This window comes from Bombina bombina, chromosome 2 (genome assembly GCF_027579735.1).
Source record: "Bombina bombina isolate aBomBom1 chromosome 2, aBomBom1.pri, whole genome shotgun sequence".
NCBI classification, from domain to species: domain Eukaryota; kingdom Metazoa; phylum Chordata; class Amphibia; order Anura; family Bombinatoridae; genus Bombina; species Bombina bombina.
In genome coordinates this window covers 181,514,200-181,538,610 of record NC_069500.1, presented here as the reverse complement: position 1 = coordinate 181,538,610, position 24,411 = coordinate 181,514,200, and the positions used below count along the sequence as shown (strand labels likewise).

Sequence of the window (24,411 nt, the reverse complement as noted above, 5' to 3'; positions counted from 1 at the left end):
GATTTTAGCCACAGCGCCCTACGTGCCTGTATGGCGAATCCTGAGTTCTTAGCCGTAAGTTTGGTTAAATGTACTACGGCCTCCGAAATGAAGGAATTAGCTAGTTTAAGGACTCTAAGCCTGTCCGTAATGTCGTCTAGCGTAGATGAACTAAGGTTCTCTTCAAGCGACTCAATCCAAAATGCTGCCGCAGCCGTAATCGGCGCGATACATGCAAGGGGTTGTAATATAAAACCTTGTTGAACAAACATTTTCTTAAGGTAACCCTCTAATTTTTTATCCATTGGATCTGAGAAAGCACAGCTATCCTCCACCGGGATAGTGGTACGCTTAGCTAAAGTAGAAACTGCTCCCTCCACCTTGGGGACCGTTTGCCATAAGTCCCGAGTGGTGGCGTCTATTGGAAACATCTTTCTAAATATTGGAGGGGGTGAGAACGGCACACCGGGTCTATCCCACTCCTTAGTAACAATTTCAGTTAGTCTCTTAGGTATAGGAAAAACGTCAGTACTCGCCGGTACCGCAAAGTATTTATCCAACCTACACAGTTTCTCTGGTATTGCAACGGTGTTACAATCGTTGAGAGCTGCTAAGACCTCCCCTAGTAATACACGGAGGTTCTCCAATTTAAATTTAAAATTTGAAATATCTGAGTCCAATCTGTTTGGATCAGAACCGTCACCCACAGAATGAAGCTCTCCGTCCTCATGCTCTGCGAGCTGTGACGCAGTATCAGACATGGCCCTAGCATTGTCAGCGCACTCTGTTCTCACCCCAGAGTGATCACGCTTGCCTCTTAGTTCTGGTAATTTAGACAAAACTTCAGTCATAACAGTAGCCATATCTTGTAATGTTATCTGTAATGGCCGCCCAGATGTACTAGGCGCCAAAATATCACGCACCTCCCGGGCGGGAGATGCAGGTACTGCCGCGTGAGGCGAGTTAGTCGGCATAACTCTCCCCTCGCTGTTTGGTGAAATTTGTTCACATTGTACAGATTGACTTTTATTTAAAGTAGCATCAATACAGTTAGTACATAAATTTCTATTGGGCTCCACCTTGGCATTGGAACAAATGACACAGATATCTTCCTCTGAGTCAGACATGTTTAACACACTAGCAAAAAACTTACAACTTGGTTATAATCTTTTTTAGCAAAAAACGTACTGTGCCTCAAAGAGGTACTAACGATTAAATGACAGTTGAAATAGTGAACTGAAAAACAGTTATAGCATCAAACTTTAAAACAACAAAACTTTTAGCAAAGGTTTGTTCCCATTAGTAAAATAACAATAATTAAATTTGACATAAAAAATACAAAGCAACGTTTTTATTCACAGTCACTATAAGAATTCTCACAGCTCTGCTGAGAGAATTTACCTCCCTTCAAAGAAGTTTGAAGACCCCCGAGATCTATCAGAGATGAACCGGATCATGCAGGAAAAATAAAAGTAACTGACTGGTATTTTTTGATGCGTAGCAAAGAGCGCCAAAACGGCCCCTCCCTCTCCCACACAGCAGTGAAGAGAAACGAAACTGTCACAAATAAAGCCAAAAAAACTGCCAAGTGGAAAATAATGCCCAAATATTTATTCACACAGTACCTCAGCAATGTAAACGATTCTACATTCCAGCAAAAACGTTTAACATGATAAATAGTTATTAAAAAGGATTAGTGACCTTTAACAGAGTAGTTCCGGTGAAATACCATCCCCAGAATACTGAAGTGTATACATACATGTCATTTTAACGGTATGGCAGGATTTTCTCATCAATTCCATTCAGAAAATAAAAACTGCTACATACCTCAATGCAGATTCCTCTGCCCGCTGTCCCCTGATCTGAAGCCTTTACCTCCCTCAGATGGCCGAGAACAGCAATATGATCTTAACTACTCCGGTTAAAATCATAGTAAAAAAACTCTGACAGATTCTTCCTCAAACTCTGCCAGAGAAGTAATAACACGCTCCGGTGTTATTTTAAAATAACAAACTTTTGATTGAAGTCATAAAAACTAAGTATAATCACCATAGTCCTCTCACACATCCTATCTAGTCGTTGGGTGCAAGAGAATGACTGGGACTGACGTAGAGGGGAGGAGCTATATGCAGCTCTGCTGGGTGAATCCTCTTGCATTTCCTGTTGGGGAGGAGTTATATCCCAGAAGTAATGATGACCCGTGGACTGATCACACATAACAGAAGAAATAGCCATTAAAAATAGAACTTTCCAAGATAACAACTTTATATCAATGGAATGAAGGGGTTCAAACGGAACGCCCTGTAAAACATTAAGAACAAGGTTTAAACTCCATGGTGGAGCAACAGTTTTAAACACAGGCTTAATCCTGGCCAAAGCCTGACAAAAAGCCTGGACGTCAGGAACTTCTGACAGACGTTTGTGTAACAGAATGGACAGAGCTGAGATCTGTCCCTTTAATGAACTAGCAGATAAACCCTTTTCTAAACCTTCTTGTAGAAAAGACAATATCCTAGGAATCCTAACCTTACTCCAAGAGTAACCTTTGGATTCACACCAATGTAGGTATTTACGCCATATCTTATGGTAAATCTTTCTGGTAACAGGTTTCCTAGTTTGTATTAAGGTACTAATAACTGACTCAGAAAACCCACGTCTTGATAAAATTAAGCGTTCAATTTCCAAGCAGTCAGCTTCAGAGAAGTTAGATTTTGATGTTTGAAGGGAGCCTGTATCAGAAGGTCCTGTTTCAGAGGTAGAGACCAAGGCGGACAGGATGACATGTCCACCAGGTCTGCATACCAAGTCCTGCGTGGCCACGCAGGTGCTATTAGAATCACTGATGCTCTCTCTTGTTTGATTCTGGCTATCAATCGAGGAAGCAACGGGAAGGGTGGAAACACGTAAGCCATCCTGAAGTCCCAAGGTGCTGTCAGAGCATCTATCAGGACTGCTCCTGGATCCCTGGATCTGGACCCGTAACGAGGAAGCTTGGCGTTCTGTCGAGACGCCATGAGATCTATCTCTGGTTTGCCCCAACGTCGAAGTATTTGGGCAAAGACCTCCGGATGAAGTTCCCACTCCCCCGGATGAAAAGTCTGACGACTTAAGAAATCCGCCTCCCAGTTCTCCACTCCCGGGATGTGGATTGCTGACAGGTGGCAAGAGTGAGACTCTGCCCAGCGAATTATCTTTGATACTTCCATCATAGCTAGGGAGCTTCTTGTCCCTCCCTGATGGTTGATGTAAGCTACAGTCGTGATGTTGTCCGACTGAAACCTGATGAACCCCCGAGTTGTCAACTGGGGCCAAGCCAGGAGGGCATTGAGAACTGCTCTCAATTCCAGAATGTTTATTGGCAGGAGACTCTCCTCCTGACTCCATAGTCCCTGAGCCTTCAGGGAATTCCAGACGGCACCCCAACCTAGAAGGCTGGCGTCTGTTGTTACAATTGTCCAGTCTGGTCTGCTGAATGGCATCCCCCTGGACAGGTGTGGCCGAGAAAGCCACCATAGAAGAGAATTTCTGGTCTCTTGATCCAGATTCAGAGAAGGGGATAAGTCTGAGTAATCCCCATTCCACTGACCTAGCATGCACAGTTGCAGTGGTCTGAGGTGTAAGCGTGCAAAGGGTACTATGTCCATTGCCGCTACCATTAAGCCGATTACCTCCATACATTGAGCCACTGACGGGTGTTGAATGGAATGAAGAGTGCGGCAAGCACTTTGAAGTCTTGATAGCCTGTCCTCTGTCAGGTAAATCTTCATTTCTACAGAATCTATAAGAGTCCCCAGGAAGGGAACTCTTGTGAGTGGAACGAGTGAACTTTTCTTTTCGTTCACCTTCCATCCATGTGACCTTAGAAATGCCAGCACTAACTCTGTATGAGATTTGGCAGTTTGAAAGCTTGAAGCTTGTATCAGAATGTCGTCTAGGTATGGAGCTACCGAGATTCCCCGCGGTCTTAGTACCGCCAGAAGAGCACCCAGAACCTTTGTGAAGATTCTTGGAGCTGTAGCCAATCCGAATGGAAGAGCCACAAACTGGTAATGCCTGTCTAGGAAGGCAAACCTTAGGTACCGGTAATGATCTTTGTGAATTTGTTTAGGATCTTTAAGTCCAGGATTGGTCTGAAAGTTCCCTCTTTTTTGGGAACCACAAACAGATTTGAGTAAAACCCCTGTCCCTGTTCCGATCGTGGAACTGGATGGATTACTCCCATTAACAAGAGCTCTTGTACGCAGCGTAGAAAAGCCTCTTTCTTTGTCTGGATTGTTGACAATCTTGACAGATGAAATCTCTCTCTTGGAGGAGAGTATTTGAAGTCCAGAAGGTATCCCTGAGATATTATCTCTAGCGCCCAGGGATCCTGAACATCTCTTGCCCAAGCCTGGGCGAAGAGAGAAAGTCTGCCCCCCACTAGATCCGATCCCGGATCGGGGGCCCTCAATTCATGCTGTTTTGGGGGCAGCAGCAGGTTTCCTAGTCTGCTTGCCCTTGTTCCAAGACTGGTTAGGTTTCCAGCCTTGTCTGTAGCGAGCAACAGCTCCTTCCTGTTTTGGTGCAGAGGAAGTTGATGCTGCTCCTGCTTTGAAATTACGAAAGGAACGAAAACTAGACTGTCTAGTCTTGGCTTTGGCTTTGTCCTGAGGCAGGGCATGGCCTTTACCTCCTGTAATGTCAGCGATAATCTCTTTCAACCCGGGCCCGAATAAGGTCTGCCCTTTGAAAGGTATATTAAGCAATTTAGACTTAGAAGTAACATCAGCTGACCAGGATTTTAGCCACAGCGCCCTGCGTGCCTGAATGGCGAATCCTGAATTCTTCGCCGTAAGTTTAGTAAGATGTACTACGGCCTCCGAAATTAATGAATTAGCTAGTTTAAGGACTCTAAGCCTGTCCGTAATGTCGTCCAGAGTAGCTGAACCAATGTTCTCTTCCAGAGACTCAATCCAGAATGCCGCTGCAGCCGTGATCGGCGCAATGCATGCAAGGGGTTGCAATATAAAACCTTGTTGAACAAACATTTTCTTAAGGTAACCCTCTAACTTTTTATCCATTGGATCTGAAAAAGCACAGCTATCCTCCACCGGGATAGTGGTACGCTTAGCTAAAGTAGAAACTGCTCCCTCCACCTTAGGGACCGTTTGCCATAAGTCCCTTGTGGTGGCGTCTATTGGAAACATTTTTCTAAATATCGGAGGGGGTGAGAACGGCACACCGGGTCTATCCCACTCCTTAGTAACAATTTCAGTAAGTCTCTTAGGTATAGGAAAAACCTCAGTACTCGTCGGTACCGCAAAATATTTATCCAACCTACACATTTTCTCTGGTATTGCAACTGTGTTACAATCATTCAGAGCCGCTAACACCTCCCCTAGTAATACACGGAGGTTTTCCAGTTTAAATTTAAAATTTGAAATATCTGAATCCAGTCTGTTTGGATCAGAACCGTCACCCACAGAATGAAGTTCTCCGTCCTCATGTTCTGCCACCTGTGACGCAGTGTCTGACATGGCCCTAATATTATCAGCGCACTCTGTTCTCACCCCAGAGTGATCACGCTTACCTTTTAGTTCTGGTAATTTAGCCAAAACTTCAGTCATAACAGTAGCCATATCCTGTAATGTGATTTGTAATGGCCGCCCAGCTGTACTCGGCGCTACAATATCACGCACCTCCCTCTGAGCGGGAGATGTAGGTACTGACACGTGAGGCGAGTTAGTCGGCATAACTCTCCCCTCGTTGTTTGGTGAAATTTGTTCAATTTGTACAGATTGATTTTTATTTAAAGTAGCATCAATACAGTTAGTACATAAATTTCTATTGGGCTCCACTTTGGCATTGCAACAAATGACACAGGTATCATCTTCTGAATCAGACATGTTTAACACACTAGCAAATAAACTTGCAACTTGGAAATACAATTCAAATAGAATAATATTAAAACGTACTGTGCCTTTAAGAAGTACAGAAGATCTATGACAGTTAAAAATTAATAAATTGAAACAGTTATAGCCTCAATCCTTGTAAACAACACAACTTTAGCAAAGGTTTAATCCCATTAGCAAAGATAACAATTTCTGAAAGCAGGAAACAAATTACAGAATAAAAGTTTTTATTTCAGTTAAACTATAATTCTCACAGCTCTGCTGAGAGAAATTACCTCCCTCAAAATAAGTTTTGAAGACCCCTGAGCTCTGTAGAGATGAACCAGATCATGCAGGGAATACAATGAGTTGCTGACTGAAATATTTGATGCATAGTAAAAGCGCCCCTCCCCCACACACACAGCAGTGAGGGAGAACAGAAACTGACAGAAAAAACAGATTTAAGCAACTGCCAAGTGGAAAAATGGTGCCCAAACATTTATTCACTCAGTACCTCAGCAAATGAAAACGATTTTACATTCCAGCAAAAACGTTAAACATAATCTCTAGTTATTAAACAGCTTTATGTCTTTCTTACAGTGTAATTCTAGTGAAGTACCATTCTCCCAGAATACTGAAGTGTAAAGTATACATACATGACATATCGGTATGGCAGGATTTTCTCATCAATTCCATTGTCAGAAAATAAAAACTGCTACATACCTCTATGCAGATTCATCTGCCCGCTGTCCCCTGATCTGAAGTTTACCTCACTCCTCAGATGGCCGAGAACAGCAATATGATCTTAACTACTCCGGCTAAAATCATAGCAAAACTCTGGTAGATTCTTCCTCAAACTCTGCCAGAGAGGTAATAACACACTCCGGTGCTATTTTAAAATAACAAACTTTTGATTGAAGATATAAAACTAAGTATAATCACCATAGTCCTCTCACACGACCTATCTAGTTGCTGGGTGCAAGAGAATGACTGGGAGTGACGTAGAGGGGAGGAGCTATATGCAGCTCTGCTGGGTGAATCCTCTTGCACTTCCTGTAGGGGAGCAGTTAATATCCCAGAAGTAATGATGACCCGTGGACTGATCACACTTAACAGAAGAAAAGAGCTACATTTTAAAATATAAGTAAACAGGAAAGGGTTTAAAACTTGCACATTCTGCCTATATCTAGGCATTTTAATTCTGACTTCCATGTCCCTTAAAAGTGACATAATAGTACAACAGTTCAATTTCCTAATGTGCTACAGTATTTAACAATCCCTATTATGTGGCTCTAATTAATTGCAAAGGAGCTAAGGAGAGGAGGGGGCAGGGCTATGGAATACTTAAAGTGGAATGAAGTTGAACAGGTTGGTCTGCTCAGGAGCAGCATTACACCCCTGTTCCTGAGCTGGACACAGGCCGCTACATCTCAGGATCTCCAGAACAGACTTTAAAGGGACATGAAATTTAAAATTCAACTTTAATAGTTTAAATAGAGCATGACATTTTAAGATACTTTTCAAAGTCATTGTCTATTAATTCTATTTCCTATTACCAAATGTACTTTTTTTTTTTTTTGGTGTCCCTTGTTGAAAAGTGTACCTAGGTAGGCTCAAGAGCAGCAATGTACTAAGTGGAACCTAGTTGGTTATTGGTGGCTGCCCATATGCCTCTTGTCACTGGCTCACCAGATGTTTTCAGCTAGCACCTAATAGTGTAATGCTGCTCTGGAGCTGACTTTATGGACATGAAACACAATTGTTTTCTTTCATGATTTAGATAGAGAATACAATTTTAAACAACTTTGCCTCTATTATTCAATTTGCTTCATTCTCTTGTCATCCTATGTATAAGAAACAGTAATACATTACTGGGAGCTAGCTGTACACATCAGGTCACTTGAGCCAATGACAACAGGCATATATGTAAAACCACCAATCAGCAATCTAGTAGTACATTGTTGCTCCTGAGGCTACCTAGTTATGCTTTTAAAATAAAGGATATCAAAAGAACAAAGCAAATAAGATAACAGAAGTAAACTGGAAAGTTGTTTAAACGTGCATGCTCTATCTGAATTATGAGAGTTTAATAGAAAGTTGTGGCTCTCTCTGCATCAGTAACTCTGCAACTCTATTTCTGCAGTGCCCCACTCGTGGGGCATGCAGAAATAGCGCAAGATCGCGGAAGAGAGAAGCCCAGGACTGCAGCGTTGTACAGGGTACGGCGCTGGTCGTTAAGGAACTTTTAAATTCACTTGCTTAATAAAACTTACTGTGTTCTCGTCATATTCTTTGTTGTACATATCCACAGCAGCAGCAATGTTCTACTGGGAGCTAGCTCGTAATTGCTGGCTATAGACATCTCTTGAAATTGGCTCACTGGATGTTTCAGCTAGCTCCCAATAGTGCAATGAACTCAAGCTGACTTTAGCTACATGTTAAATCCCTTAACAAGTGTTAAACACAAAGTTATATGCAAGTAACAGGCCAATAATAATAATACTCTAACATTTATTATAGTAACATGACCAAATGCCTTAGAGAAGGGGTCGGCAAATCTGTTAAAATTTAGGAGCCAGTAAGAATATTAAGGAGTCAAAACAGTGGTATGTAAATATAGATATATGAATAATAACCCAAAAAGTTAGGACCCGGGGTAAAATTCTAGGAGCCAGTGACTCCCTGACTCCTGGGTTTGTCAAGTCCTGCCTTAGAGTACTTTACTACTGCACCATTATTTCCCTGTGGTACACAGAGGCAAATCTTTGGTGTCAAACTAATTTAATCTAGCTTTAATTTCATAAAGAGCTGCAGCATCATATTATACTTCACACAAAAGCCATAATAAAATCTGTTCAGCAGAGACTGGTGACTTCAGTCATGACAATGTACCTTTAAATATATTTTTTTTTAAAGTTGAAAAGAACTTAGGAAAATATAAACATTTCAATAATTATGCAGGAGTTAGTAGTCAAGTCAATGTAGGATTAAACCACAGTTTATAGCTGACATCACCTAAAGACTAAAATTCAAAGCATAACTCTTAGCAAATAACTAAACTAGATGCAGAAAAATACCATCAAACAGTCAATAATAAAAGCTAACTCCACCTAGGGCTGCTTTTATGTTCTAAATAAAGATGACCAAAGTGCTTGGTAGATTATGAATTTCCTTTTACATCGTTTTATGTGATACTAATAAAACCTAACTGGCTCTTCAGAATACTCTAGTTAAAACTGCATAGTCTCATTTACAAAATATCATAACATTTCACCTTTTTAAAATCAACCTATAAATGTTTGTTTTTATTTAAATATCTACACAGTCTTTGTAGTGATAGAAGACTTCATTTGTTTTGCCTCATTTATAGCCAAAAAAATAATTTTACTAATATAATAAAAAGAACACTAGGAAACATATTTTCAATTGAAAAACACCTTCCAAAGATAATAAATCAATGGGGGGGCGTGTCCGACCAACGACCAAGATGGCTGCTTTCAACAGGGGCTGTGATTTAGTGCAATCTAATCCGCTGTTTATTACCTAACGTAAAATCTACAGTTATCCTGAGTGATATTGAGTACTTTAACATCTGAGGAACAGATTTGTATATTTTTCTTCCACGGCAGTTCAGCCCAGCTGGGCTTAATATCACACGGAGGTAAACCATGCCCTGGGGAAAAGTCTTACATGACGGAAATTTTGTCTCGGACAGTGACCGTTTTACTATATGGGAGCAGAGGCTAACAATGGTGGTTGATGAGCAGTTGCAGCGATTTAAGCAGCAGTTATATCTAGCCTTTGAGGTGGGGACCCCGTGCAACAAACAAGACGATGAGGAATCCCTACCTATGGGGGCCTGTTGCGAGTCTCGTCTGTCTGAGAGAGGTTCCGGGAGGTACGAGACCCTTGAGCACTTTGATATCCCCGATTGATAACTAAGGATTCTGTGTTTGCCGTTCCTCAAATACCAAGAAAAGAGCGGTATTTGAAGATTGTACAAGAGCCCGCTGCGGCTCCTCAGACCTTAACGGCTCACACCGAGAATTGTGCTCCGAAACAGGTCCATACCCAGCCCTTCTGGATTTATCAAGGTAGATGCGCAACGGCTCTGCAGAGAGAATTGACCTTACCAGTTGATCGTTTAGAGCTCCACCGGAACGTCACAGCCAGCGATACCCTAACTGTTGCAAACAAGGATCTTCCGCATGGGGCTACTGTATTCCTCGCCATGGAGGATTTTTGGCAGGCAGTCTAGCTCATCTGTACGGACTTTGAAACGGCTGTGGTTCAGGCTTTGAGTTGCACGCTGCAGCCCACCCGTTCTGAAGCTATACAATACCCGGAGCCTGGGTTATCATCCCTGGAAGAACCGATATATGTGGCAACACAGGGACAGGCCTCTGAATATACCAAGGTGACCTATATTGGCATATCCCCATGCGGGGAGACTGACGCTGGGGAGCTGGCCATTAAACATCTATGGGATAGGAGTGTTGAAATAACGGATCGGCAAGTCGCCATGCAATATATCCCAATACGCATGACACAGACACCGCTGCAGGGCCATAATGCCGCTGGTGACCCATACGGAGATGTGAGGGGTCTTGCCATTATCGCATCACTCTTATTCTACCTCCTCTGGTTCAACGGACTGAACTTCTTTCCTAGAGCAGGATGCAGGTTCCTGCTGGATAAAGCTGGAGTGGGGTAACTTTATGTTGACAACGGGTGGTCTGTTATAAGGGATATTTGACTGCTACGTTTTTCTCTTTATATGTCCTATATCTATTGAAGATGTCCCCCTCCTTTATAATGGACAGAGTTTAACCCACCAATTTCTTGGGTTATGTTTTGTGAGTTGCAATTAGTGATCAGCTACACCTATTTATATTTACCTGTTATTGCTACTATATACAGTCTTGCAGATTCAAGTGAACATTGTGTGGGGCTTTATTTGTTTGCTGGGGAATAGGATACACAGTGGTTATTGTGCACTATTTGTGATTTGCTACTCACTCTATGTATCTGTACTACAACCAATATGTTTATAATGACTTCGTAGGGGTAATTATGATACACATTTAGATATTGTCTCAAAAGGGCTGTTAAGTTTGGTATTAGACCAATGGAAATTAGTTATACTATACAGTACTTATCTAATCTATTTTATTCTCTGTCTGAGACATGTGAGATATTTTTGACAAGGTGCTTCTGCCCCTTTAAATATTGTGCTTTAACAATATTTCATACTGGATCGCACTAGATTCATACAAATCCTACGGAGAATCTCCATTACTTTGGTATAGCCCCCCTCCACAAGACTTATACCTGAAAAATTGATCTTAGCTTTGTTTTGCTTAATCCCAGTTTAAAATATGTCCCCTTAAATCATTACGTATCATAATTATCTTTAGGCACGTTATATGCTAAGCGCTTATCTTTTAGACTCCCTCAGCATGCCGCATATATTGATATAAGTAGCTCCACCTGGTTCTTAGAGACTTGTGGCTTAATTCAACAGGTATGTACTTTTTCGCTAAGCTAAGAGACACAGATCTCATCCCTAAACCCCAAAATTCTATGCATATATATGTGTTTCACTCTTGTAGATATTACTAGTCCCCACCCTATCTGGTTTACCTAAATATATGTGTAATTACAGTTACAAGGGCCTAAAATTGGCCCTATAAGATTTAAGTTTCAGTTTCTAATTTCATCTCACTAGAGTCCTATATTTTCTATGGCCCAAAAGAGATGTCATGTGTTTTGAGAGGGTTCATTTTATTCTTATTTCTCCAAAAGAGGAAAATGAGGTTTCATATAAGTATACACATAGCTGGAGTAGGTTCATATGTTGTTTAATGTAAATGCTGATCTATGTTATATTGGTGGAGCTGTGTATGTTGTTCAACGTATTGTTTTCATGCATTAGTTCATCTTTTCATGTATATTATAGTGCAATCACGACTTTGTATTTTTCATACTAATGTAAGTGCTTATTGCATATCTGCTGTCATTGCATATAACCTCAATAAAAAAACTTTTAAAAATAAATAAATAAATACAATGTATTCACATTATATACACTTAACAGGTAAAGAAAAGTCAAAATTAAATAATTGCAGTATTCAGATAGAACGTGTCATTTTAAGACACTTTTAAATTCACTTCTATTTTCAAATCTGCTTGTTGAAGCTAGCTGCTGATTGGTGCCTGCACACATTTGTCTCTTTGGATTGGCTAACTAGATGTGTTCAGCTAACTGCCAGTAGTGCAATGATGCTCCTTCAGAAAGGATAACAGAATAAAGCAAATTTGATAACACAAGTAAATTGGAAAGTTGTTTAAAATTGTATGTTCTATCCAAATTATGAAAAGAAGAAAATGTTGGGATTTCCTATCCTTTTAACCCATTGGTCATGACTGTCCAAAAAAAAACAAAATACAAAAAAATTGAAACCTAATATTGGTATTGGAATTAGGAAGCACATCCTACATGGGAAATGTAACCAATACCCTTCTATCTGTCAGTTTCGGATTATTTGAAGGAAAAAAAAAAAAGTACAGTATATAGGGCACAGAAAAGTCAAAACATGTTAAAGTCAAAATCGTATTAATAATAATAAAAAAAGTACAACAAACAACATTTCTCTGTTTCTCCAAAATTCCACTCTTGATTGTGAAAAGCATTCCCTGTAAATATAGCACAGGCAGCAGCAGCACACCCTTAAACCTTTTATTCAAGTGTGTCAATCATTAATCTAAATTAGTTGACACAGGTGGGTGACCTATAGAAGAAGCGTCCAATCACAGCAAACAAATTGCCAGACGTACCACAGCACTCATTATTGCTTATACACAGAAAACACAATTTGGAGCACTTAAAGGGCCATGAAAGCAAAATAAAAATGCATCCTCTAATTTGTTAGAGCATAATATTTTTAAAACTAGCCACCCTTTAATGCTATGTGTTTAAGCCCCACAAAGAAAACGGCTACTGATTAGGTCAGCATACGTTTCCACTCAGGAACAGCAGTTCTTTGTGGGTTTCCGAGCAGTACTTAAACTATGGGTTTAAAATCTTTGCGATGCTTAAACACATAGTGTGATAGGGTAGCTAGTTTTAAGATTACATGCTCTAATTAACTAGAGCATCTGAATTTTTTGCATGTACACAGAAAACAGATTGTGATGTAATCAGTGGGTGGAGCTTGGCAGCCAGAAACACTTTTCATTTTAAAATATGATATAGAAAGGGTGCTATTTGCAGCTTATCTAAGATAAGACTTTAAGATGGCCAAGGTGTAAACTATCCCTTTCACATACATTTTAGCTGCCTTTAAATCTGGAGTAATTTTCAATAAAGCGGAGAGAGCTCATTTTGCAGACAGCTTTTCAGTAAATATAAAACATGTAGGGCATTGTGCTTTTATTAGAAGCTAAGACAGCCCCTTGAGCGTATAAACCCTGCGTTCTCAAAGAAAAGTTTGCCACCTGGTGGCATTATGAAGTAGCTGAGTGGGAGCAGTGTAATACTTTAAAGTATTGTAACATTTTCTGCATTTATAAATGTTACTTAAGTTATCCAAAGCACTAATTGCATAATTTAATGATAATGTGTGCTACAAACAAAGAAAAAAATATTGTCTTCATTTTCACTTAATTTTGTATTAAAGGGACACTGAACCCAAATTTTTTCTTTTGCGATTCAGATATAGCATGCAATCTTAAGCAACTTTCTAATTTACTCCTATTATCAAATTTTCTTCATTCTCTTGGTATCTTTATTTGAAATGCAAGAATGTAAGTTTAGATGCTGGCCCATTTTTGGTGAACAACCTGGGTTGTTCTTGCTGATTGGTGAATAAATTAATCCACCGATAAAAAAGTGCTGTCCAGAGTTCTGAACGAAGAAAAATTGATAATAGGAGTAAATTAGAAAGTTGCTTAAAATTGCATGATCTATCTGAATCATGAAAGAAAACATTTAGGTTCAGTGTCCCTTTAAATTTTACCCGGGTAGAGTGCCTATTAAACAGGTTCTGGAAAAAACACTAATCTAAATGCTTTAGGTTTTGGTTTACAGTAAGCACCCATGACAAATCAGCTGTGCTAATGTTCTTAGGGCTAGATTACAAGTGGAGCACTAATTTACTGCGCACTTGTAAACTGATAAATTCACCCTTTTACGGGCGTGCTATAAATAATCCAGCCATTACAAGTGGCTGGTTATGGCTACCACGACCTTGCAGTAGCAATTAGCACTCAGAAAATTAACCAGAGGTCAGACCACTAGTTCATTTTTAAATGTCCCCCAAAATACAGTGTAGTAATCTTTATTAACAAATAAGAATAGTTGTATCTTAATTTTTAATAAAGTAACTGCATAAAGCATTTATAAGGGGCTGAATTCGGCAGGTGTAGGGTGTTAGAGAAAAAACGGCACTGAAAAGTGCCTTTACATTGCGGTCTATGGGAACTGTGTGTTCCCTGTAAATATACATGTATGTGCTTATATACATATATATTTATGTGTTAACATGTGTATATACACATTAACAGACAAATATATATATAAAATCATATACATATATATTTATATTTGCCGACTATCGATGCGCGACTCACCCCCTTCCCTGCGCTAGTTTTCATGCCATGTCTCACGGCATAAGAATGAGGCTCCCATTGGAGCCGATGGAAGCAAGCTCTCGTGAGCGCAATGCTTCCGTGCAACGCGAACACGAGGTTGCATTCGCATTGCACTTCACTTGTAATACCAACTTGCGGTCAACTTGTAATCTAGCCCTTAATCTTTTATGACCAAAAAGCAAGAGTTTATTAAGAACAGATTAAAACAGTTGTACCTAGAAAATAAAAATACAAAAGGTCATACCCCTATAATCCTTTTCATTGCATCCAGCTTGGCAGAGTCTTTGTTGCTTTCCAACATTTGCTTAAGGTCTTCATTTCTAAAATGGGAAACAAAGTGTTCTGTGAATAATTTAACAGTGATTATCATTAGAAATAGAACACTAAAAGAACATGCATATTCATCTGAATCATAAAACAAGATCTAATGTATAGAGCTTTTCTAAAATAACAGTGTAATAAAGCACAGAACTGTATAAAATACTATGCATTAACACCGACCACCAATTACTTGCTACCCTTGTACTATGCCAGTGGCACCCTAGAGTCTTCATCAGTGGAGATACATTGTATAAAAAAAAAAAAAAAACATAATTTATGCTTACCTGATAAATTCCTTTCTTCTGTTGTGTGATCAGTCCACGGGTCATCATTACTTCTGGGATATAACTCCTCCCCAACAGGAAATGCAAGAGGATTCACCCAGCAGAGCTGCATATAGCTCCTCCCCTCTACGTCACTCCCAGTCATTCGACCAAGAATCAACGAGAAAGGAGAAACCAAGGGTGAAGTGGTGACTGGAGTATAATTTAAAAGATATTTACCTGCCTTAAAACAGGGCGGGCCGTGGACTGATCACACAACAGAAGAAAGGAATTTATCAGGTAAGCATAAATTATGTTTTCTTCTGTTATGTGTGATCAGTCCACGGGTCATCATTACTTCTGGGATACCAATACCAAAGCAAAAGTACACGGATGACGGGAGGGATAGGCAGGCTCATTATACAGAAGGAACCACTGCCTGAAGAACCTTTCTCCCAAAAATAGCCTCCGAAGAAGCAAAAGTGTCAAATTTGTAAAATTTGGAAAAAGTATGAAGCGAAGACCAAGTTGCAGCCTTGCAAATCTGTTCAACAGAGGCCTCATTCTTAAAGGCCCAAGTGGAAGCCACAGCTCTAGTAGAATGAGCTGTAATTCTTTCAGGAGGCTGCTGTCCAGCAGTCTCATAGGCTAAACGAATTATGCTACGAAGCCAGAAGGAGAGAGAGGTAGCCGAAGCCTTATGACCTCTCCTCTGACCAGAGTACACGACAAACAGGGAAGACGTTTGTCGAAAATCCTTAGTTGCCTGCAAGTAGAACTTGAGGGCACGAACTACATCCAGATTGTGTAGAAGACGTTCCTTCTTTGAAGAAGGATTTGGACACAAGGATGGAACAACAATCTCTTGATTGATATTCCTGTTAGTGACTACCTTAGGTAAGAACCCAGGTTTAGTACGCAGAACTACCTTGTCTGAGTGAAAAATCAGATAAGGAGAATCACAATGTAAGGCTGATAACTCAGAGACTCTTCGAGCCGAGGAAATAGCCATTAAAAACAGAACTTTCCAAGATAACAATTTTATATCAATGGAATGAAGGGGTTCAAACGGAACACCCTGTAAAACGTTAAGAACTAAGTTTAAACTCCATGGCGGAGCAACAGTTTTAAACACAGGCTTGATCCTAGCTAAAGCCTGACAAAAAGCCTGGACGTCTGGATTTTCTGACAGACGCCTGTGTAACAAGATGGACAGAGCTGAGATCTGTCCCTTTAATGAGCTAGCCGATAAACCCTTTTCTAAACCTTCTTGTAGAAAGGACAATATCCTAGGAATCCTAACCTTACTCCAGGAGTAACCTTTGGATTCGCACCAGTATAGGTATTTACGCCATATCTTATGGTAAATCCTTCTGGTAACAGGCTTCCTAGCCTGTATCAGGGTATCAATAACCGACTCAGAAAAACCACGTTTTGATAAAATCAAGCGTTCAATTTCCAAGCAGTCAGCTTCAGAGAAGTTAGATTTTGATGTTTGAATGGACCCTGTATCAGAAGGTCCTGTCTTAGAGGTAGAGACCAAGGCGGACAGGATGACATGTCCACTAGATCTGCATACCAAGTCCTGCGCGGCCATGCAGGCGCTATTAGAATCACTGATGCTCTCTCCTGTTTGATTTTGGTAATCAATCGAGGAAGCAGTGGGAAGGGTGGAAACACATAAGCCATCCCGAAGTTCCAAGGTGCTGTCAAAGCATCTATCAGAACCGCTCCCGGATCCCTGGATCTGGACCCGTAGCGAGGAAGTTTGGCGTTCTGGCGAGACGCCATGAGATCTATCTCTGGTTTGCCCCAACGTCGAAGTATTTGGGCAAAGACCTCCGGATGAAGTTCCCACTCCCCCGGATGAAAAGTCTGGCGACTCAAGAAATCCGCCTCCCAGTTCTCCACTCCCGGGATGTGGATTGCTGACAGGTGGCAAGAGTGAGACTCTGCCCAGCGAATTATCTTTGATACTTCCATCATTGCTAGGGAGCTTCTTGTCCCTCCTTGATGGTTGATGTAAGCTACAGTCGTGATGTTGTCCGACTGAAACCTGATGAACCCCCGAGTTTTTAACTGGGGCCAAGCCAGAAGGGCATGGAGAACTGCTCTCAATTCCAGAATGTTTATTGGCAGGAGACTTTCCTCCTGATTCCATTGTCCCTGAGCCTTCAGAGAATTCCAGACAGCGCCCCAACCTAGTAGGCTGGCGTCTGTTGTTACAATTGTCCAGTCCGGCCTGCTGAATGGCATCCCCCTGGACAGATGTGGCCGAGAAAGCCACCATAGAAGAGAGTTTCTGGTCTCTTGATCCAGATTCAGAGTAGGGGACAAGTCTGAGTAATCCCCATTCCACTGACTCAGCATGCACAATTGCAGCGGTCTGAGATGTAGACGTGCAAAGGGAACTATGTCCATTGCTGCTACCATTAAGCCGATCACCTCCATGCATTGAGCTACTGACGGGAGTTGAATGGAATGAAGGACACGGCATGCATTTAGAAGCTTTGTTAATCTGTCTTCTGTCAGATAAATCTTCATTTCTACAGAATCTATAAGAGTCCCCAAGAATGGAACTCTTGTGAGAGGAAAAAGAGAACTCTTCTTTTCGTTCACTTTCCATCCATGCGACCTTAGAAATGCCAGAACTAACTCTGTATGAGACTTGGCAGTTTGAAAGCTTGAAGCTTGTATCAGAATGTCGTCTAGGTACGGAGCTACCGAAATTCCTCGCGGTCTTAGTACCGCCAGAAGGGCACCCAGAACCTTTGTGAAGATTCTTGGAGCCGTAGCCAATCCGAATGGAAGAGCTACAAACTGGTAATGCCTGTCTAAGAAGGCAAACCTTAGATACCGGTAATGATCTTTGTGAATCGGTATGTGAAGGTAAGCATCCTTTAAATCCACTGTGGTCATGTACTGACCCTTTTGGATCATGGGTAAGATTGTCCGAATAGTTTCCATTTTGAACGATGGAACTCTTAGGAATTTGTTTAGGATCTTTAAATCCAAGATTGGCCTGAAAGTTCCCTCTTTTTTGGGAACCACAAACAGGTTTGAGTAAAACCCTTGTCCTTGTTCCGACCGCGGAACCGGATGGATCACTCCCATTAATAACAGATCTTGTACACAGCGTAGAAACGCTTCTTTCTTTATCTGGTTTGTTGACAACCTTGACAGATGAAATCTCCCTCTTGGGGGAGAGAATTTGAAGTCTAGAAGGTATCCCTGAGATATGATCTCTAGCGCCCAGGGATCCTGAACATCTCTTGCCCAAGCCTGGGCGAAGAGAGAGAGTCTGCCCCCCACTAGATCCGGTCCCGGATCGGGGGCCCTCGGTTCATGCTGTCTTTGGGGCAGCAGCAGGTTTCCTGGCCTGCTTGCCCTTGTTCCAGGACTGGTTAGGTTTCCAGCCTTGTCTGTAACGAGCAACAGCTCCTTCCTGTTTTGGTGCAGTGGAAGTTGATGCTGCTCCTGCTTTGAAATTCCGAAAGGGACGAAAATTAGACTGTCTAGCCTTAGCTTTGGCTTTGTCTTGAGGCAGGGCGTGGCCCTTACCTCCTGTAATGTCAGCGATAATTTCTTTCAAACCGGGCCCAAATAAAGTTTGCCCCTTGAAAGGTATATTAAGTAATTTGGACTTAGAAGTTACATCAGCTGACCAGGATTTTAGCCACAGCGCCCTACGTGCCTGAATGGCGAATCCTGAGTTCTTAGCCGTAAGTTTGGTTAAATGTACTACGGCCTCCGAAATGAATGAATTAGCTAGTTTAAGGACTCTAAGCCTGTCCGTAATGTCGTCCAGCGTAGCTGAACTAAGGTTCTCTTCCAGAGACTCAATCCAAAATGCTGCCGCAGCCGTAATCGGCGCGATGCATGCAAGGGGTTGCAATATAAAACCTTGTTGAACAAACATTTTCTTAAGGTAACCCTCTAATTTTTTATCCATTGGATCTGAAAAAGCACAGCTATCCTCCACCGGGATAGTGGTACGCTTAGCTAAAGTAGAAACTGCTCCCTCCACCTTAGGGACCGTTTGCCATAAGTCCCGTGTGGTGGCGTCTATTGGAAACATCTTTCTAAATATTGGAGGGGGTGAGAACGGCACACCGGGTCTATCCCACTCCTTAGTAACAATTTCAGTTAGTCTCTTAGGTATAGGAAAAACGTCAGTACTCGCCGGTACCGCAAAGTATTTATCCAACCTACACAATTTCTCTGGTATTGCAACAGTGTTACAATCATTAAGAGCCGCTAAAACCTCCCCTAGTAATACACGGAGGTTTTCCAATTTAAATTTAAAATTTGAAATATCTGAATCCAATCTGTTTGGATCAGAACCGTCACCCACAGAATGAAGCTCTCCGTCCTCATGTTCTGCAAGCTGTGACGCAGTATCAGACATGGCCCTAGTATTATCAGCGCACTCTGTTCTCACCCCAGAGTGATCACGCTTGCCTCTTAGTTCTGGTAATTTAGCCAAAACTTCAGTCATAACAGTAGCCATATCTTGTAATGTTATCTGTAATGGCCGCCCAGATGTACTAGGCGCCATAATATCACGCACCTCCCGGGCGGGAGATGCAGGTACTGACACGTGAGGCGAGTTAGTCGGCATAACTCTCCCCTCGCTATTTGGTGAAATTTGTTCAATTTGTACAGATTGGCTTTTATTTAAAGTAGCATCAATACAGTTAGTACATAAATTTCTATTGGGCTCCACCTTGGCATTGGAACAAATGACACAGGTATCTTCCTCTGAATCAGACATGTTTAACACACTAGCAATAAACTTGCAACTTGGTTACAATCTTATTTAACAAAAACGTACTGTGCCTCAAAGAAGCACTAAACGATTAAATGACAGTTGAAATAATGAACTGAAAGACAGTTATGGCATCAATCCTTAAAAACAACACAACTTTTAGCAAAGGTTTGTTCCCATTAGTAAAGTAACAATAATTAAATTTTAAACATAAAAATTACAGAGCAACGTTTTTAATCACAGTCAATATATAAGTCTCACAGCTCTGCTGAGAGAATCTACCTCCCTCCAAAGAAGTTTGAAGACCCCTGAGTTCTGTTAGAGATGAACCGGATCATGCAGGAAATACAAGAGTAACTGACTGGAAATTTTTGATGCGTAGCAAAGAGCGCCAAAAACGGCCCCTCCCCCTCACACACAGCAGTGAGAGAGAAACGAAACTGTCACAATTAAAACAAGCAACTGCCAAGTGGAAAAATAATGCCCAAATATTTATTCACTCAGTACCTCAGAAAATGCAAACGATTCTACATTCCAGCAAAAACGTTTAACATGATAAATACCTATTAAAAGGTTTAATGTACTTTTAACAGAGTAATTCCGGTGAAATACCATCCCCAGAATACTGAAGTGTAGAGTATACATACATGTCATTATAACGGTATGGCAGGATTTTCTCATCAATTCCATTCAGAAAATAAAAACTGCTACATACCTCAATGCAGATTCATCTGCCCGCTGTCCCCTGATCTGAAGCTTTTACCTCCCTCAGATGGCCGGGAAACAGCAATATGATCTTAACTACTCCGGTTAAAATCATAGTAAAAACTCTGGTAGATTCTTCTTCAAACTCTGCCAGAGAGGCAATAACACGCTCCGGTGCTATTGTAAAATAACAAACTTTTGATTGAAGTTATAAAACTAAGTATAATCACCATAGTCCTCTCACACATCCTATCTAGTCGTTGGGTGCAAGAGAATGACTGGGAGTGACGTAGAGGGGAGGAGCTATATGCAGCTCTGCTGGGTGAATCCTCTTGCATTTCCTGTTGGGGAGGAGTTATATCCCAGAAGTAATGATGACCCGTGGACTGATCACACATAACAGAAGAAAACAGAATTTATGTTTACCTGATAAATTTCTTTCTCCTACGGTGTGTCCGGTCCACGGCATCATCCTTACTTGTGGGATATTCTCTTCCCCTACAGGAAATGGCAAAGAGAGCACACAGCAAAAGCTGTCCATATAGCCCCCCCTCTGGCTCCGCCCCCCAGTCATTCGACCGACGGTTAGGAGAAAAAGGAGAAACTATAGGGTCTCGTAGTGACTGTAGTGTACAGAATAAAAATTTTAAACCTGACTAAAAGCCAGGGCGGGCCGTGGACCAGACACACCGTAGGAGCAAGAAATTTATCAGGTAAACATAAATTCTGTTTTCTCCTACATTGGTGTGTCCGGTCCACGGCTTCATCCTTACTTGTGGGAACCAATACCATAGCTTTAGGACATGGATGAAGGGAGGGAACAAGTCAGGTAACCTAAACGGAAGGCACCACAGCTTTTAGGAGAAAAAGGAGAAACTATAGGGTCCCGTGGTGACTGTAGTGTACAGAATAAAAATTTTAAACCTGACTAAAAGCCAGGGCGGGCCGTGGACCGGACACACCGTAGGAGAAAGAAATTTATCAGGTAAACATAAATTCTGTTTTCTCCTACATTGGTGTGTCCGGTCCACGGCTTCATCCTTACTTGTGGGAACCAATACCAAAGCTTTAGGACATGGATGAAGGGAGGGAACAAGTCAGGTAACCTAAACGGAAGGCACCACAGCTTGCAAAACCTTTCTCCCAAAAACTGCCTCCGAAGAAGCATAAGTATCGAATTTGTAAAATTTGGCAAAAGTATGCAGAGAAGACCAAGTCGCTGCCTTACAGATCTGATCAACAGAAGCCTCGTTCTTGAAAGCCCATGTGGAAGCCACAGCTCTAGTAGAGTGAGCTGAAATTCGTTCAGGAGGCTGCCGTCCGGCAGTATCATAAGCCAATCGGATGATGCTTTTCAGCCAAAAGGAAAGAGAGGTAGCAGTAGCTTTCTGCCCTCTCCTCTTACCAGAATAAACGACAAACAAGGATGATGTCTGTCTGAAATCCTTTGTTGCTTCCAAATAGAATTTTAAAGCACGGACCACATCTAGGTTATGTAACAAACGTTCCTTCTTTGAAACTGGATTCGGACACAGAGAAGGAACAACTATTTCCTGGTTAATATTCCTGTTGGAAACCACTTTTGGAAGAAAACCAGGCTTGGTTCGTAAAACTACCTTATCTGTATGGAATACCAGATAGGGAGAAGTACACTGCAAAGCAGACAATTCAGAAACTCTTCTAGCAGAAGAAATAGCAACCAAAAACAGAACTTTCCAAGATAGTAACTTAATATCTATGGAATGTAAGGGTTCAAACGGAAACCCCTTGAAGAACTGAAAGAACTAAGTTTAGACTCCATGGAGGAGTCATGGGTCTGTAGACAGGCTTGATACAGACTAACGCCTATACAAACGCCTGTACATCTGGCACGGCTGCCAGACGTTTGTGCAACAAAACAGACAGAGCAGATATCTGTCCTTTTAGAGAACTAGCTGACAAACCTTTATCCAAACCCTCTTGGAGAAAAGAAAGTATCCTAGGAATTTTAATTTTACTCCAAGAGAATCCCTTGGATTCGCACTAACGGATATATTTTTGCCATATCTTATGGTAAATTTTCCTAGTCACAGGTTTTCTGGCTTGAACCAGAGTATCTATAACTGAATCTGAAAACCCACGCTTAGATAGAATCAAGCGTTCAATTTCCAAGCAGTCAGTTGCAGAGAGACTAGATTTGGATGTTCGAATGGACCTTGTACTAGAAGATCCTGTCTCAAAGGTAGCTTCCATGGTGGAGCCGATGACATATTCACCAGGTCTGCATACCAAGTCCTGCGTGGCCATGCAGGAGCTATTAGAATCACCTAGGCCTTCTCCTGTTTGATCCTGGCTACAAGCCTGGGAAGGAGAGGGAACGGTGGAAACACATAAGCTAGATTGAACGACCAAGGCGCCACCAATGCATCCACTAGCGTCGCCTTGGGATCCCTGGATCTGGACCCGTAGCGAGAAACCTTGGAGTTCTGAAGAGACGCCATCAGATCCATATCTGGAATGCCCCATAGTTGAGTTAACTGGGCAAAGACCTCCGGATGGAGTTCCCACTCCCCCGGATGGAAAGTCTGACAACTCAAATAATCCGCCTCCCAGTTGTCTACTCCTGGGATGTGAATTGCAGATAGATGGCAGGAGTGATCCTCCGCCCATTTGATAATCTTGGATACCTCTCTCATCACCAAGGAACTCTTTGTTCCCCCTGATGATTGATGTACGCTACAGTCGTCATGTTGTCCGACTGAAATCTTATGAATCTAGCCTTCGCTAGTTGAGGCCAAGCCAGGAGCGCATTGAATATCGCTCTCAGTTCCAAAATGTTTATCGGGAGAAGGGACTCTTCCCGAGACCATAGACCCTGAGCTTTCAGGGAGTCCCAGACCACGCCCCAGCCTAAGAGACTGGCGTCAATCGTGACAATGACCCACTCTGGTCTGCGGAAACGCATTCCCCGAGACAGGTGATCCTGAGTCAACCACCAGCGGAGTGAGTCTCTGGTTACCTGGTCTACTTGAATCTGGGGAGACAAGTCTGCATAATCCCCATTCCATTGTTTGAGCATGCACAGTTGCAATGGTCTTAGATGAATTCGAGCAAAAGGAACCACGTCCATTGCTGAGCTATGGAAGGCTGAGGAATAGATTTAAGAACTCGACAAGCGTTTAGAAGCTTTAACTTTCTGACCTCTGTCAGAAAAATCTTCATTTCTACAGAATCTATTATTGTTCCCAGAAAAGGAACCCTTGTTTGTCCAGAAAGGCAAACCTCAGGAACTGATGATGATCTTTGTGGGTAGGAATATGCAGGTACGCATCCTTAAGGTCCACGGTAGTCATATATTGACCATCCTGGATTGTTGGTAAAATCGTCCGAATGGTTTCCATTTTGAATGATGGAACTCTGAGGAATTTGTTTATAATTTTTAAATCCAGAATTGGTCTGAAAGTTCCCTCTTTTTTGGGAACTACAAACAGGTTTAATTAAAAACCCAGACCTTGTTCCGCTGTTGGAACTGGGTGTATCACTCCCATCTTTAATAGGTCTCCTACGCAATGTAAGAATGCCTGTCTCTTTATCTGGTCTGAAGATAAGCGAGACATGTGGAACCTTCCCCTTGGAGGAAGTTCGTTGAACTCTAGAAGATACCCCTGAGAGACTATTTCTAGTGCCCAGGGATCTGGAACATCTCTTGCCCAAGCCTGAGCAAAGAGAAAAAGTCTGCCCCCTACTAGATCCGGTCCCGGATCGGGGGCTACCCCTTCATGCTGTCTTGGTAGCAGCAGCAGGCTTCTTGGCCTGTTTACCCTTGTTCCAGCCTTGCAATGGTTTCCATGCTGGTTTAGGCTGGGAAGGGTTA

General features: G+C 41.8%; 1 protein-coding gene across 2 annotated transcripts in view; it reads right to left on the bottom strand.

Moving 5' to 3' along the window:
* The window catches only part of AP3B1 (adaptor related protein complex 3 subunit beta 1), a 1,155,804-nt gene that overhangs the window by 989,514 nt on the left and 141,879 nt on the right, over window positions 1–24,411 (bottom strand). For both annotated transcript variants that reach the window (XM_053701376.1, XM_053701377.1), the window contains exon 2: window positions 14,746–14,821. In XM_053701376.1, the coding sequence (XP_053557351.1) occupies window positions 14,746–14,821 (76 nt within the window). The remainder of the gene's footprint in view (window positions 1–14,745; window positions 14,822–24,411) is intronic.